Below are 17,071 nucleotides of genomic sequence, written 5' to 3' on the forward strand. Positions count from 1 at the left end.
TGCAAAATGCAAAACCAACAAAACCAGGTGATATAACAGTTCAGCTATCAGATATGCAAAACTGTCTCATTTTGCATCTTCAATAAATATAAAGAGTAAGAATTTTCTTTTCGCAAAACTAACGAAACAAGATGATGTAAAAGCTCAGCTATCATATAGGAAAATCTGTCTCATTTTGCATCTTCAATAAATATACAGGAGGTAAAACGTGCTGCTGACTGGAGAGAAATCAGCTTTGTTGCAACCAGCCAGTGCATGTTGTATCAACAACTAAGAAATTGCATGGGCATTGGATTTTTTGATGCAACTCTGAGCGCATTGTCCAAAAAGCTAATAGACCATATTAGCAAAGTCCCTTCAAAAGTACATGGAATCCATTTAAGTGATCGAATATATTCCAGTAGCGAATTCCATCAAAATACTGAAAGATGAATCACATCACAAATTCATATTCGGACGATGTCCTCCTTGGTTTTGCAAGATTCCAAATATCATAAACCTTTTGCCATTCTACATTCTCAATGCTAGGTCCAAGCAATGAAACACACATTAATGCTTCAAGAGTTTCCACATTCAAGCACTCCCGAGCATGCATCTTGATGAGATTTTGTTTTGAGAAACCTCTTTCACATGACGCAGATGACACAGGAAGAACCATCATGACCTACCACAACTTTGTCAGATTCACATACGTTTGCATCCAGTTCTTATTAGAACAAAAAACACACCATGCATCTGACATATTCATCCCCTCGCAGCCATAATACAATGTATTTGTAAATGATAGCAACTCTGCCTTGCAATTGTCAATGTCAACCAGACTTCCAAACTTCTCAAGAAATTTCTCAAGCCATTCTGAGAACTTTTTCTCTCTGGATTTTATCTCCGCTGCAATCTTTGTTCTGCGAGGATAGTAATGCGGGCTGAAAAGTCTAGCTGCATTGAAGAAATAAACATATGGAAATCGATCATTCACACATTCTATCACTTTCAAGACAAACCTCTTTGCAAAATTCATGCAACTTTGAACGTCGCCCCCTTCCTTATCCAATGGCAACCCATTTTAGCATACAAGAGCTGATGCGAAATCTCCCTTCCATCATCACTAGCATACACAAAAACACAGTCCTTTGTGGCATCCATGAAATTCTTCAGGAAGTGAGTGCCTTTTCCAAACTCCTGCTGAAGAAATTTTCGTTTCAAAGAAGCAATAGTTACCTCTATTTCAGCACTTATAGAAGGAATATCCACATTCTCCTTCTGGAAATGAGTATTCAACGCATTAAGATCCCTCAGCACATCTGCCAGCATGTATATACAAAAGAGGACTTTATAAACGCGAAGTTTCTCATACCAACTCTTCGCATTGTCTTTCCAAAAGCTGAGAATTGCAGGCATGAGTTGCGTCAACCTCTCCATCACATTACCTCGTGCGAGCCATCGAACCTCATGAATGTTTAAAACTTCTAAGACTTGTAAGTGCATCTCCTTCAACAAACTTTGGAAACCTATGTGCCTTACACTAGAACCATAAATTTATGAATAGACTTTGTTATCAAGTTTATCAATATAAGGTAAACAAGGAAAGCATTTAACTGCATCAAGTACAGCAAGAGCCTCTCTATGTGCAATACAATGAACACTCATGAGATGTGGCATCTCTCTTTTCATTTTTGCAACCAATCCATCGTGGCAACCAAGCATTGAGCTATCTCCAACTGTTGCTATTCCAACCAATTGCTGCTTGTTAAGTCCAACTTCTTTCATCATTTTCATGATTGCATCAAACTTTGTCTAGGCACACCCATCAGGTACTGTGAGTAGCTTTGCAAATGTAATTTCAGCAGAGGAGCAGCCTGAACATTTAGGTGCCAGAAAAGAGAAATAAATGATGAGATGCTTCTCTAAAGACCTATCCGTAGTCTCATCTACCATCAATGCATAATAGGGGCTTTGCAACAACTTTTGCTTTTGCAAATCATCCAAATACTTTGATATGCAAAAGATGAACTCCTTCTCGGCCATCATATTAGTATATGAGGAGTAGTCATGCTGAATGGGCATTTCTTCTACATTCAAAGAATAGGACAAACCACACAATCCCTCATACTTACGGATAGCCAGGTCCTCTTTTGCATTGAAATATGCAAGTTTCATGACGGTAATGACCCTATGCCTATTTCTGCTAATGAATTCCTTCGCATGAGTCTTCATCCGTTTTCCACCTTCGTTATAGTGCTTTGTTGCAGCCCAAACATGCTCCTTGGACTAACGATGTTTTCTTATGGCACTCTTCACGATTGTTTTACAACCATTTCCTTTGCCCCAAGGTCCCTTAACTTTATGCTTTGTACACCAAGCACATTTCATAAACTCCTTCTCCTTATGAATGACCTGGAAAACAAAGGGATATGTAATTGTCCATTCTTGACGAAACTTCCTCACGGTTACCTTTTTAGCCTTTGTTGGTGCAATCACTTCTGTAGTTGTAGAGACACCATTGTGTGAGCCATCAGTTGATTGCCTTACACCTTTGATCTCTTCTATAGTATGGGCATTCAAACTCTCCACGCCAACCTCGAGAGTATCCTCTATCTCCACAATGTCTTCCATCTCGCTATCTGAGCTAAAGATATCTTTCAAAAACTCTCGCATAGATTGCTTTTCATTTTTGTTATCTGATGCACGAGCTTTGTCATCTGAAGCTGAGGTCTTTTGTCCCCTTCCGAAGAATTGAAGCAAATTACTTTGACACATCTTTGATGGAATCTGTATGCCTTGCAAGCCAAAATTATCAAGCACATAAATTTACATAAATCACATCCTTATGAGATACTCTCAAGTCCCTCGTCTACTTTAATACACATGTACAACGCATGCAAAGACCCAACTCTCTCTCTCTCTCTCTCTCTCTCTCTCTCTCTCTCTCTCTCTCTCTTCCCAAACCTTACAATCTATAGGGATGCCCAACCTTGCAATCAAGAGTCTCGACAAACAAGCCCTCATGTTAAACTTTAATGAATGTATTTCCGAATTATGTTATTTCTTAAAAAGTGTCTCACATTGTCATCCATTAAAAACCAACAAAATAGCTCTTGAAAAAACCCAAACATCTTAGGAGCAAAATATAATTTCAAGCTTCAACAAGATCCAAAACATGCTTCTTTAAATCACCAAACCCATTTATCAATATTATCTGAAAGAAGAATTTCGCGTCTCGTTTAGCAATGGAAATTGCACATGATCATCTTTATCATCATTCATGAAAGCAAACCTTATTCAACAAAATAACTCTAAAAACAAGTAAATGGCCTAGCAAAACGTAATTTCAACCTTCAACAAGATCCAAAACATGTGCTTCTTTAAATCACCACACCCATTTATCAATCTTATCTGAAAAAAGAATTTCCCGTCTCATTTAGCAATGGAAATTGCACATGATCATCTTTATCATCATTCATGCAAACAAACCTTATTCAACAAAATATCTCTAAAAACAAATAAATGGCCTAGCAAAAGGTAATTTCAACCTTCAACAAGATCCAAAACATGTGCTTCTTTAAATCACCACACCCATCTATCGATCTTATTGCATGAAAGAAGAATTTCCCACCTCAATTGCTGGCAATGGAAATTTCACATGAGCATCTTTATCCTCATTCATGCAAGCACTCCTTATTCAACAAATTATCTCTAAAGAAGTAAATAGCCTAGCAAGAGGTAATTTCAAGCTTCATTAGCATCCAAAAAATGTGCTTCTTTAAATCCATATATCAATCTTATTCTTATTGCCTGAAAGAAGAATTTCCCACCTCAATTGGCAATGAAAATTGCAAATGAGCATCTTTATCACCATTCATGCAAGCACACCTTATTTAAACAAACATTATACTAACAATTTCAAAAGATTGACTTTCAAAATGTTGAGATGCACAACTTTTCACTCATCCAAGCTAGTCAATAAATGACCCATTCAACCATAGAACAATACACTCACAATAGTTGATAGACCCATTGTCCCATTGTAACAGCGATACCCTCACAACATAAATGTGATCCATGAGTAGAACAATCACCTGATTCTTTAGCGATAATGTGTTATTTCATCAAATAGTTCAAGATGCTCTACACTATAAATTGTAATTACTATTTTTTTGAGTTTCACCACAAAAATTGAAGTTAAAAAAGCAATTGATTATTGAAATATTAAGAAATAAGTGTTAATAGGTACCATTTATAGTAATGAAATCCAAAGCCTGAGTGAGGAACGAGCCCTCACCGCTAGTGTAATGGGAATGTCACTAATGCATGTGTTGAAGTGCACCGTTGCATCTCATTTTGGAAAGAGCACCAAAGTCTTCATTTCCTTCAATGACATAAACACAACAAATCTATAAGCCCATAATCATACCAAGTAAAAAATAGCATCTCATACTCCTTAGAGAAGGACATAAGGAAATCCATGCGTGCACGCACACACACACATACATATAGATATATGGGGGGGAGGGGAGAACAAGAGGATTTTAACCCCGGGGCGGTCACTTATCAAAAGCTTCCTATATCACGTGCGTTCAAGAGGTTATTAATAATACCTCAATATACATACTATATTTACACTACGTGCCTATTTAAAAAACCCCCACCCACCCCCCTCTGTATGTATACATTTTGATACATTTTGATCTTTTAATAATCCTCTCCGATTAACTCACGTGATAGCATACACATTCTAAAAAGTGACTGCCCCGGGATTTTAACATTGTAGAAATCTATCCCAAGAGACCTCAAAGATCTATCTGGAGACATGTTATTCAAGAGGAAAATAGCATAACACGCACGCGCGCGCACACACACACACACAGAAATGAAATGAAATAAAATGTTATATTAACATCTTCAAAAGGCCAAAATGACCTATGACACCAAAAAGTTACAAGTGGTGAATCTGATACAATATCTGAGTACAATAAAAAGAGTACAAAGAGCTGAAATGGGGGGGGGGGGGGTGGATCTGATACAATGAGTGATACAAATCAACAGAGGTGGGGGATCAAACTCAGAGGAGATCCCTCATCACTCACTGTAGAAAGTGACTAATATCCTCCATGGTTAGTACTCTGACTGGGCATCTCGCATGTGAAGCTAGAGTGATCCGGATCCTATACTACAACCTTTGTCAATGCTATGAGGCCACCCATGGTCATGAGCACCTAGATGTTCCTAACTCAATTACTTGATCAATAAACATACCTCTGGTGTGGATGGGATCCAAAATCTACTGTGACGGTTTCTCCTCTAGCTATTCACTGACTAATATGAAGAAATATGTGATCTACCTCTGAGCCTGGATCTGATTAGATGTCCTCAACAAGCTCTCTCTATATCCATGTAGCTCGAGTAAAAAAAATCCGAGACACCTCTGGTCCTCACTGCCTCATGACTCTAGAAAGTGGTCCAAAACCCTCTTTGAATAGACAATGGAAGAGGCATTATATCTCATAGAACACGGGGCAAGGTGTTTGCCTACCCCAAACTCGAGTGCTAGATGTGTTTGGTTCTAGTTATCCAAGGTTCACAACATTAGCAAGTTGCAACATACAATTAATTTAGAAAAAAAATGCACTCTGTGTGTTTACAATGAGAACTTTAGATGCCAACAACCTTAAAGGTTGGCTTTATCCAGAAAAAGTATCCCTTGAGGCCTAAGTATCCCTTGATGCTTAAATTTTCAAATTAGAAGCTTCAGAGTTGACATGTGTTCAAACTTCAAGGATCTCCCTTAAGGCTAAGTTAGAAGCTTCATCAAAGATCCCAAGCATGCAAACTAAAATTTTAACTAAGTTCACAGGAGTGAATATTACTCAGGCAAACAGAAAACTACCTGCCTGCGCCTCGTTACTAATGAATGAGTCCTGACTTTTGGTGATGCAATCAAGAGAATCCGCATCTTACTGCCTTTCTTCCTCAGCCTTGCTTTTTGTTTGTCGCATCCAACTCTCACGTAATTTGTGCTTGCCACTGCTCCTTAGGCTATTGCGCACTAGCAGATAGATTCCGGCTAGGGATTGCCGACCAACGACCTGACGAGTTGAGCTGCTGAGATTAGACTAAGGTGAACGAGCTGAGACTTCGAGTCGAGAGCTCAGTTGAAAGAGGGGGAGGGAGTCGGGCCTCGCGAGATGTGAGTGACAGGACTCTCTACAAAGATACATGCAAAATTATGAGACACCTTCAATGCTCCTACATTGCGTTTTGCTAAATTTCTATTCTAGAAATATGCATACGTTATAACTTATAACTTAATTAAATACATCTTATACCTATATTAAAATGAGAGGGTCAACCTCCAAGTGGCTGCGCATGCCGGCTCCTTTTCTATTAGCCTGTTACCCTTCCTCTTCCTTTTGACCAATGTGGCAGTGGCACAGGTCAGTGCTCACCAAAATTTGAATGCTGGCAAGCTTCCCCTAATATGCATCGACTTGCGGATAAGCACCTCGAGCTGTGGGTTCTCTTACTCAAGGCTCTAATAACGTCAAGGCGCCGTGCCCAGAAGCCTTTGATTCCTCGCGGGATGCATACAGACGAGAGCCTTCATAGGACGATTGAGCTCTTCCAGCTCTCCTTTGTTTGACTACTTCGTAATTTCACTACTGTATCCCGTCTCTCTCCTCCAACTACAAAGAAGCATCTTGCTTCGTCGTGCACATTCACATCCCCAAAGAAGTGGCTCGGCTCCAGTCTCAGCTCCAAAAACTAAAGGTAAAGCCAGCTGCGTGTTAATCTTTCACGGGCTCATATTGCAACCCCTAATCCCTCCCTCTTCTTCCGTAGATCTATCATGTAGTATTCTCTCTCTGGTCACTTGACCTTGCATACCTTTACATGTGGTAATACGGCTTTATCTAAACCATTGCTTTGCATATCCCTGGTTGTATAGTCATGTAAAGTGGAATTTGGAGCTGCATTGGCGAAGGTAGGTATGTTTGCTTTTCCTGTCTTGAGATGAAGACATGAAAGAAATGTTAAGGCTTTAATGGTCTTGCAATTAGATTAAATGTTGCAGGGCTAGGATATGTAGTTTATAAAGTTGCGATCAGTGCTGCTCTTTCTAATCGTTCAATTTATCCAGCAAGGTTGTGGTTGATATTAATTGAAGGTGGTGTGCCTTGCCCTTCATTCACATTGTCTATATGGGAAGTTCATTTATTTAGTGTCTTCTTTGAGTTCTGTGTTAGTGTTTGCGTGGTACTCTCTCTCTCTCTCTCTCTCTCTTTCTCTCTCTCTCTCTCTCTCTCTCTCTCTCTCTCTCTCTCTCTCTCTCTCTCTCTCTCTCTCTCGGGCACATAACGCAGCCCCCAATCCCTCTCTCTTCCTCCCCGCAATACACAAGATGCCCAATTGTTCGAGATGCTTGGCATCTGTAGCCGAGCTGCTAAGTTGACAGAGAGGAGTATCTACGGTTGCCAGACGCCTCCCTCCTGTGATATTATTTCAAAAAAGGACGAGGACTGAAGCATATATTCAATCAAAGTGTTGAATGTCCTATAAAAGTGCTGGTAAGTTTAAACACAAGGGAGTTCAAAGCAGAATGCATGAGAAGCACATATGGTAGTTATGGGCTGCCCTAACTAGGAGCTACACAAATGCATTACTGGAGTGGATGTGTCTGTCTATCGGTTATTTTCCTTACCCTTTGGATTCCGATTCCTTGGTACGAGTTTTCTAACAGGCATTCAATGACTTGTTTGACAATAGGTGCTAGCATTCAAGCATGTTTGATGTCTTGGTTGATGAGACGAGCTTAGTAGTTACATGTATTTTTATCCAAAGGGTAATATAGAAACAACATTTGCTTCAAAGAGAGAGAGAGAGAGAGAGAGAGAGAGAGAGAGATGGACTAAAAAGATTCATGCTGGAAGTTGCGAGCCATGGCAGCTCTAACATGTAAGCCCTGGCCGATGGAAGGAGGAACTTGATCGCTTCGAGTTGGAACTTCGGAGGAGATAATAGTCGAAGGGGTGTGAATGATGTGTCCCCACTGATGTCACCAACGATGTGCACATCGCTTGGCATTCCATTATGCACCCTCGAGTTTGGCTCGGTTGTGCCCCAAAGCCCACCGCTAGCTCCATATCCTATCAATGATTTCTTTCTGTTGCCCACTACGCCGGAGGCGGAGTTAGTCTCAATCGTTATGCATATGCATACATACATATAACTAATCAATCTCTCTCTCTCTCTCTCTCACACACACACACATATATATATATATATATATATGTATGTATGTATATGTATGACACCTTACTCCGTAGACTTGGGTGTCTAATGACACCTTGTCCCTAGCACAAAAGCTTCATGTTGACGCCTATTTGAACTATTTTAAGCTTCATGGGATGCCCAACATGCCAATGACGCCCGAAATGGCCTCCAAATTTACGGCCTGCAAGTTGAGTCGGGATACGACGTTAAAATCCTCCTCCTCCTCTCTCTCTCTCTCTCTCTCTCTCTACAATCGAAGTGAAAAGGCTATAATCTTCAGGAGCAACTCCGGCAACGTCCATGCATATTGAAATGCCCTGCGCATGGCTGCTACATTCCATCAGTCACCTAATTGTGCGGTGGCGGAAGAGGACTGCAAGACTTCGTCTGACAGCAAGAACTTTTGTAGAGATTCCTCAAAATGGAGTGTTAACAGCCACAGCAAGCCAAGCCGCGGGCACTTAGATTTCGGGCATGAAGTTACTAAGGAGCCTTTGTGGAGGAGTAGCTGGGGAGAATCATCTTGGGTCCATGGAGAGCTCACGAATGGAGTGACAGAGCCATTCCCTCGCACTCTTTCCTCCTCACAAATTAACACTTTTGTTGCCTCGCTCAGGGCTTGTACCCGAAACAAAGATCTGGTTAAAGGTGCTGGCTTACATCATGATCTCATTCAAAGGGGTTTGCTCAGCAGATGCTCAAATGCTCTAGTGGCCATGTATGCAAACTGTGGTGAGCTTGGGAAGGCACAAGAGCTCCTTTACATGCATAAGAGCAAGGATGTATTCGCATGGACGGCATTGATTTCAGGCTACGCCCGAGAGGGGCAAGGGCAAAATGCTCTCGATTGTCTTGAAAAGATGCATCATGAGGGTATCTTGCCAAATGAAGTGACATATATCTGCGCCTTGAAAGCTTGCGCCGCAATTAGAGCGGCTGACAGGGGGAAACAAATCCATGATGACATTATTGCCAGGCAGGGATTATTGCAGAACAAGATTGCTCTGGGTAATGCCCTGGTGGACATGTATGGCAAGTGTGGTAACCTCTCAGAGGCTCATCGAGTCCTCAAAGAACTCCCTTCTCGAGATGTTGTCTCTTGGAATGCATTGATTGCAGGGTATGCACAAGAAGGTGAAGCTGAGGAAGCATTGAACTGCCTTGAGCAGATGCAGTGCGAGGGCATAGAGCCAGATGCTGTGACATATGTCTGTGCCTTAAAAGCTTGTACGTCAATTGGAGCTGCTGATAGGGGAAAACAAATTCATGACAAAATTGTGAGCCAGGGGTTGCTGCAGAACCACATTGTGTTGGGTGGTGCACTCGTAGACATGTATGCCAAATGCGGTGATGTCTCAGAGGCACGACGTGTGCATGAAGACCTTCCTGCTCGGGATGTTGTCTCCTGGAGTGCGTTGGTTGCAGGATATGAACAGGAAGGCGAACCAGAGCAAGCAGTGAACTGCCTTCAGCAGATGAAGCAAGAGGGCATCCTTCCAGATGCAGTGATGTATGCGTATGCCTTAAAAGCTTGTGCCATGATCAAGGATGCTGCCCGAGGAAAACAAATTCACAATGAGATTGCAAGACAAGGGTTATTAAAAAATGATGTTGTGCTGGGTAATGCTCTTGTGGACATGTATGCCAAGTGTGGTGACTTTTCAGAGGCGCGACGGGTGCTCAAGGAACTTCCTTCTCGGGATGTCGTGTCTTGGAATGCCTTGATTGCAGGATATGCACAGGAAGGTGAATCTGAGCAAGCATTGGATGCTCTTGAGCGGATGCAGTGTGAAGGCATTCTGCCGAATGCAGTGACCTGTGCTTGTGTGCTAAATCTTTGCAGTCACATAGGGCTAGTAGAAGAGGGCCAAGCTCTCTTCGCAAATATGAGCACCACGTTCAGTGTGAAGCCAAGTCTAGAGTGTTACGCTTGCATGATTGACCTTTTTGGGCGTGCAGGACACCTAGAAAAGGCAGTAAAGTTGATCCAAGAGATGCCATCATCTGATTACACTGCTATTTGGCATGCATTGTTGAGTGCTTGCTGGAAATGGGCGGATGTCATTGTGGGAGAGTGGGCCTTTGAACAGGCAATGAAGTTGGATAAAAGTTATGGGCCAGCTTATGTTCTCATGGCAAATATCTATGGTGCAGCTGGCATGGAAGAGAAGGCAAGAAGGGTTGAAGCCATGAGAATCAGGACAAAGGCATAGAAGAAGCGAGGGAGTAGTTGACGGATCACCTCATGCAACATTGTCCCTAGAGGTCTACACGTACACAGTATACTACTCCAAAGAAAGAAGTCAAAGGGAGTACGTGGTGGATCGCCTCATGCAACATGATTTATGATTTTATAGTTGGTGTTGTGGCATGCGCAGAGTGCTCGAAGCAATGCATTGCTAGAAAATATTTCCAGATGTTACTGCAAAGGTTCTCAAAAACGGCCCTCACTAGCCCTCCCTTGTAGCTAGAAGCATTCAGGTCTCTAGACCAACTTCAGCTGTGCATTGGGTGTCACAAAACACATTATCTTCTGCAAAAACTGTACTTATTTATCATCATGAGAAGTCGGGCCTTGGATCGTGTGCTCTCATCAGTTCTGCTGAAGGAGACATAACAAAGAATATGCAGTTTTGTGGGGATTGACGTTGCGTAGTCATTTATGGAAATTTGAGTTGCAGACAATGGTTTGTCACTACTTTCATTGTCATTTGAAGCTGATTGTATGTTGCTCAAGCAGCAGCTGACTCTTCAACATTCTCAAGCAATAGAAAATAATTTCCACTAAACAAATAAACAACTTTGCTTAAAAGCAGATAATAAGTTATCTATTTTATGAGCAATTGGCGCAAAGAAAAGCCTGTTTTACGGCTGTATGGACTTGCTTTTTGCGGTGGAAATTCTGCTGGGTTTTCCAGGTCTAGGTCTCCTCTGCTCTACCTTGCTCAAGTCAATCGTACTCTGCTCTGTTTTAGTTGACTTTGCTATGATCTGTCAGAAACAGTTGTGCCACATCATTCCTATAGCCTTTAATTTACAGGCACTAGGTAAAAAGCAAGCAAAAAATAATTACCTGGTGAGCCTAGGTGTTCTTGAGCTTTCTGGAGTCTACAGAAGATCACATGGCATGATGTAAGTTGTTGCCCTAGCCTGGTTTGCACGGCCCAGATTCTTCAACGCTTCGACGACGATTGCTCTATTATTCAGCATATGAAAATCTGTGCTTTTTGACGCTCGCAAACTTTTCCTCACTAACCCTCTATAAACGGTGCTATGCATCCAGCAACCATGATAACCTCCTTGCAGAACACATGGTTCTCAACCTCCTCTGCCTAGCAACATTAGCTCTCTGTTCTGCTACGGAGCCATTCTTCCTACAGCAAGCACGAGGTAAGTCTCTCTCTCTCTCTCTCTCTCTCTCTCTCTCACACACACACACACACACACACACACACTCAAATCTGCGACGGCCACCTTGTACCGTGCCCTGACAGCCACACTACATCCGTCCGTCCTGCAGGTGCCATGCTTCAGCAATAGTTACGGAGCATGGCACCTACGGGACTGACAACTCTCGATAAAGGCATGCTGTGGGGGAGAGATGTCATTGCATTACAATCGAATAGAGAGAGAGAGAGAGAGAGAGAGAGAGAGAGAGCTAAGTAAGAGAGAGCTAATTGTTAGATCTGTGATTTGGAATCCAAAGAAGTGCGTGATTTCTTTGTTGCTTGATGACCAGCAGAGCCGGAAGCTGCTCTTCTTATGGCTGCAAGAGGGGGTGCTAATGCACCATTAATCTCTTCTTCTGCCTGACTGCTGATGAGATTGCCCTTTTGGCTTAACAAGGAAGAATGTGTGCAAGACCATATTGGGTTTTTGCATAGTGCCATGAATGCTCTCTAAGGGGCCATATTTGATGATGAAGAAGGCAATCAGAGAAGGGGAATGGAGAATTGAATGATGGAATGCAGCAGAGACTTTGGAGAAGACCTATGCTTGCATCTTGAAGGCATGTGGTATTATGCAGAACATAGAGATTGGCAAACATATAATCAATCGTGCTTGACACTGCCTTGGTTCACATGTATGCCAAATGTGGCAGGGCCAGGGAGCCCTGGGTTGTTCTCAAAACAGATGCAAAGCGAGGGCATATCTCCAGATGCAACCACCTATGCTTTAGTGCTAGTCAGGGGCTTTCAAAAAATAACGTTATGCTTGGCACTGCCTTGGTTGACAAGGTAATGCAAAGCAAGCCCTAGGATGTTTTCAGCAAATGCAGAGCTTTCTGTCTGGAATGTCATTCCTTGGAACACGTGTCACTACGGGATATGCTCAACAGCGGCAGGACCAGAAAGGTTTGGACTCTTTTCAGCAAATGCGAAGCGAGCACATTTCTCTAGATGCAATCACCTATGCTTGCATCTTGAAGCCATCTTAAATGCAATCACCTATGTTTGCATCTTGCAGGCATGTGGTGATTCGAAAAACGCTGAGATGGGCAAAACATTTCATGATGACAATGCTAGTCCAGGGCTGTCGAAAAAAAACGTTTTGCTTGGCACTGCATTGGTCGACATGTATGCCAAATGTGGCACTCCGTTAACTCTCAAGTGGCCTCACATGCTAGCCACAAGAGCGCATGCTTGATCTTTTACCTCTAATTTGGTGTATGAAACATGCTGTCTCAAAGAGTGTCTATGATACCATGGGTGATGCCATGTGTTGGGCGTATTTCCTTGGGAGGGTTTTTTGTTTAGACATCAAAATAGCTATTGAATTATTTTTTTACGAAAGCCTCTTAAAGCCACAAAAGTGGCTATCTTTTTACAGGACTAGTGCTAAGGCTTTCCATTTATCAAATTCAACAGAAGTTGAAGAACCCAGGTGGTCCAAGTCGCTCATGTATGGGAGGAGTAGTTTGGTAGTTGGACTATTCATTTTGACGTTACTTGGTGAGCCTACATGTGGCCACTTGGCATGATCTAGACCATTGCCCTTACCCCTCGGTCAGTAGCTCACGTGCATGCTTTTAATTCGCATGTAATCATGGCGAAAAGAAGCTCATTGCTTTTTGAGGTTAAAACTAGCGTTGAAAGTAGCTATGAATAAGTAGCCACCCAGACACCAAAAGCAAAGAAGAACAACACGCAACCTAGAGAAACTACATATAGTAGCCACTAGCATCAAGTAGTTGACATTGGCAACAATTGCAGTAGATGTTGGCAATCGATTGCTTGGGTGGATGCATCACAATAGCACAAGTGGTGTAGAGGATTGACACTGGCAGTGAATGGGGCCCATGGAGGTAGAGATGGCACACACGATCCCCAACAGAATGAGTCACCCCCTACCTCAATATGCATAGCCTACAGTTCAACCATTCTATTGTAATGATTGCACCGAAACTTATGAACTGACAACTCATTACTACAATAAATCCTACACCATCTATGACATAGAACATAGACTTATCTCTGCTTCTTGTTAAGTTGAATTTATCTCCTCTATCTTGTGTGTTTATGTTAGCTTCTGTTTTGTGTGTCATAGAAAGGACATATATTCACAATAGTGGACGTTTTGACTGCACAACCGTGACTTTTGACATTATCCATTTTCTTGGTCCAACACGTAAATCCTTTGGGGAGCCAAGAAAACAGATAGGCATGGGGAATTGGATGCAGATGTTTCTGTTTATTATAATTTCTAGAGAGACCAAAATGCCAACTTTCCATGATACTTTTGTATGGCACTTTTGCATGACGTGCACTATATATTCAACATTTTAACTTTGCACCCAAATGTAGGACGAAATGTTTAACTATTCACATTGGTTTTCAGTAGCTTGACATAAACATCAGCCTCTAGCTTGGACAATAAAAAATACCTATACAAGATTATTAGGCCAATAAAGCACTTCATTTCTTATTACAATCCATCGATGCTTTATTTATTTTTTGTTTTAGAATTTCACAGTGCTTGTTTTAGTACAATGTTTTCAATGTCATGCACATTTAGTCGTTTGTGCTAATAATGCCATTCACCTCATGTATCTCCAATCCTTTCACGCATGACATTCCCGATGAAGGTAGTTGCTAATGATCAAGTTATGTAAACTTTGCAATTTATAAGATGGCTCATGGTAGCAACATGCTTCATTAGGTTCCAGTGGGGGTTTTGAATTGAGAACTCATCACTACAATGAACCATACACCGTCTATGACGTACAATATAAAGTTACTTATGATTCTCTTTAATCTTAATCAATAACTTGTATCTTTTGTATTTGTTTGGACTCATGTTTTGTGTCTAAAAGAGAGAACATGTATTCATAACAGTAGATGTTTCGACTGCACAAGCACAACTCCAACTCAACAACATTGCAAGGTCCGTCATCTGTATCCAATCTCCTACTCTATACGTTTGCTTAGTGCAACTCATAAATGATATGAGGCGGGGCATGTTTCTTATAATTTTTGGAGAGACCACATGTAGACGGCTGGGTAATCACCATGTGGGAACGTGTTCTTAGAAGATGGGCAGCAAATTACTTAGTAATTACTACAGTAAAACCAAAGTGTATAAATAGGGCCCATTACATTATTATCGGGTTGGCAATTGTTATCACTTGTATTAGCGCTTTGGGCTATAATTGTACTTGAGCATCAGTGGCAGTATTGTCGGCTATACTTTCTCTCTGTAATCATATTCGTCGTAATCTGAATCATGGTATATATTTCAGTGATACTTACTTCTCGATCAGTCTTCTAAATCTGAATCTGAACCTTACTACAGTCTATAAGTCTGATTTTTATTTCAGTATCCACATTTCAGTATAGTCTCTGTTTTCTGTTTAGTCTGTTGTCTGAAATCTTTCCACACTAGTAGCTGAAATCCTTCAACATTGGAATTAGCTGTCTCAAGAGATGAGCTCCAATTCCATTTTGGCGATCACGGTGGCTCGAGCTAAAGCTCGTTGACTGAAAGACTCTTCTCCCAGTTGAAGTTTTCAGCAATGGCACCAAAGTCCAATCGTGGCCGAAAATCTACCAATTGTGTGGACCCCATTCCTGAAGAGTCAGGAAGAGAGTCTGACCCCAAGCAAGAGAAAATGACTGACACTGAGGCTCAGGAGGAGCATAGTCAGGCTGAGAAGACGCATGACTCACAGCACTCCAGTCATTCTCGATGCAGACGGGCAGAACGGGAAGCACGAAAGGCAAAGAGTTCCAAGAGTTCTCAGTCTCGCCAGAGAGATGAGAATGTCAAGGGCAAAAAGGGAAGTCACCGTACTTCTAGCAGGCAAAACAGAGAAGATACTGATACTGAGACAGAGACAGAGATTGATTGGGATGCTGACACTGACAATTGCAAGAAGGCTCCCAAGCGTCATTCTGAAGCCAAGAAGAGAAGTGGTGGGATCAGCAGTAATCGAAATGATTACACCGCTTCCCTAAAGATTTCCTTTCCCATATTCAAAGGAGAAAAAAAAGAATGATCCAGATGTTCACATACAAGCTTTCGAGCAGTATGCTGAACTAAAAAACATTGATGAAGATGATTGGGGGGAGTATTTTCCACAAACCTTGAAGGAAGCAGCGAGGAAATGGTATTACCATTATCCTACATGCCAGCTGAGATCATATAACAAATTACTTAAGGTCTTCAGGTTGGAATATTCTGACAATCGAGGGAACGAGGATATTCTCTGTGAATTGGATCAGATCAAACAGAGGAATTTGTCAGTCCGCAGCTATGTCGAAAAGATAAAAGAACTGACCAGGCAGTTGCAAGAACCGCCGTCTGAGAAGAGATTGAGGGCATGGTTTTTGAATGGGTTCAGAAGCAAAAAGCTTAGATAACAAGAAGTACTAGTCCCTACAAAGAAATTCAATGATCTAGTCCAAAGAGCATTAAAACTGGAACAACAGGCTAAGAAAGAAAAGAGCCACAAGAAGCGAAGGACCAGTAGCAGTAGTTCGACTACTGAAGCTTCTGATTCCAGTGCAACGTCCAGCAGCTCCGAGAGCAGCTCCAATGAACGGACAAAGGAGAAATCAAAGAAGGGATCATGGACCAAGAAAATTGAAGAAATTGCTAGGAAGATTGCAGAAATTAGCCACACAAGATAGCCGGTCCGGAAGACACACACACACACACACACACACACACACACACACACACACACACTCTGTGTGTAGCGAGCCAAGTGACGTGGATCGAGGAGAACTGAGCAGCGCTAAGCAAGAGAGGAGCAAGCAAAGCAACACACACACACACACAATCTCAAGCCTTGCTGCCTTGCAGAAGTAGGTCGAGCACACTTGCACACAGCCTCTGCTCGTCAGTACCTGCAGAAAACGACAGAGATTGCAATTGTTTTTTTTTTTTTGTTGCTTTACTTGCACACTTAAGTGTGTGCATGGGATCGCTCCCATGAGACCACCAAAAGCCTTTGACAGCCCCGACTACCCTTTCAACATCCTGGACATCTAACCCCGAGATTGAGTGCGCGCGAGAGAGAGAATAGGATTTACCAACTTCGACATCGACGCTGACATGTGCTTTGGCTTTGAGTCATGAGAGCTTAGCACATCGATTTTCGACACCCGTCCGACTCGACCTTGACAACCAGATACCGTCTTCGAGCATAGGCATCCGCGGCTACCCGGCCAGCCACTTCCGCCCAGCGGCAGAAGGCGACATCGACATCGACACCGCTCATGCGCACCGGCTCGACACTCCTCATTGCGGCGGATCTCCGACATCCGACCCAGGCACCGGGCGCTTTCCCACACGAGTGCGT

At 42.2% G+C, this 17,071-nt stretch overlaps 1 protein-coding gene and 1 pseudogene across 1 annotated transcript; one reads left to right on the plus strand and one right to left on the minus strand.

Moving 5' to 3' along the window:
- Nucleotides 1–433: 433 nt before the first annotated feature.
- Nucleotides 434–2,757, minus strand: LOC147452633 (uncharacterized; annotated as a pseudogene).
- Nucleotides 2,758–8,452: 5,695 nt separating this feature from the next.
- Nucleotides 8,453–12,999, plus strand: LOC147452634 (pentatricopeptide repeat-containing protein At2g13600-like). The gene is made up of 2 exons (XM_086518269.1): nucleotides 8,453–11,658; nucleotides 12,011–12,999. The coding sequence occupies exon 1, from the start codon at nucleotides 8,592–8,594 to the stop codon at nucleotides 10,479–10,481; it is 1,890 nt and encodes a 629-aa protein (XP_086374395.1). The 5' UTR covers nucleotides 8,453–8,591; the 3' UTR covers nucleotides 10,482–11,658; nucleotides 12,011–12,999.
- The last annotated feature ends 4,072 nt before the right edge of the window (nucleotides 13,000–17,071 follow it).

The sequence above is a fragment of the Adiantum capillus-veneris genome, chromosome 8 (assembly GCF_014529385.1).
Source record: "Adiantum capillus-veneris isolate H3 chromosome 8, ASM1452938v2, whole genome shotgun sequence".
Classification (NCBI taxonomy): Eukaryota; Viridiplantae; Streptophyta; class Polypodiopsida; order Polypodiales; family Pteridaceae; genus Adiantum; species Adiantum capillus-veneris.

Coding starts and splice junctions, on each gene's coding strand:
- LOC147452634 (XM_086518269.1), top strand. CDS start 8,592: ATGGCTGCTACATTCCATCAGTCACCTAATTGTGCGGTGGCGGAAGAG.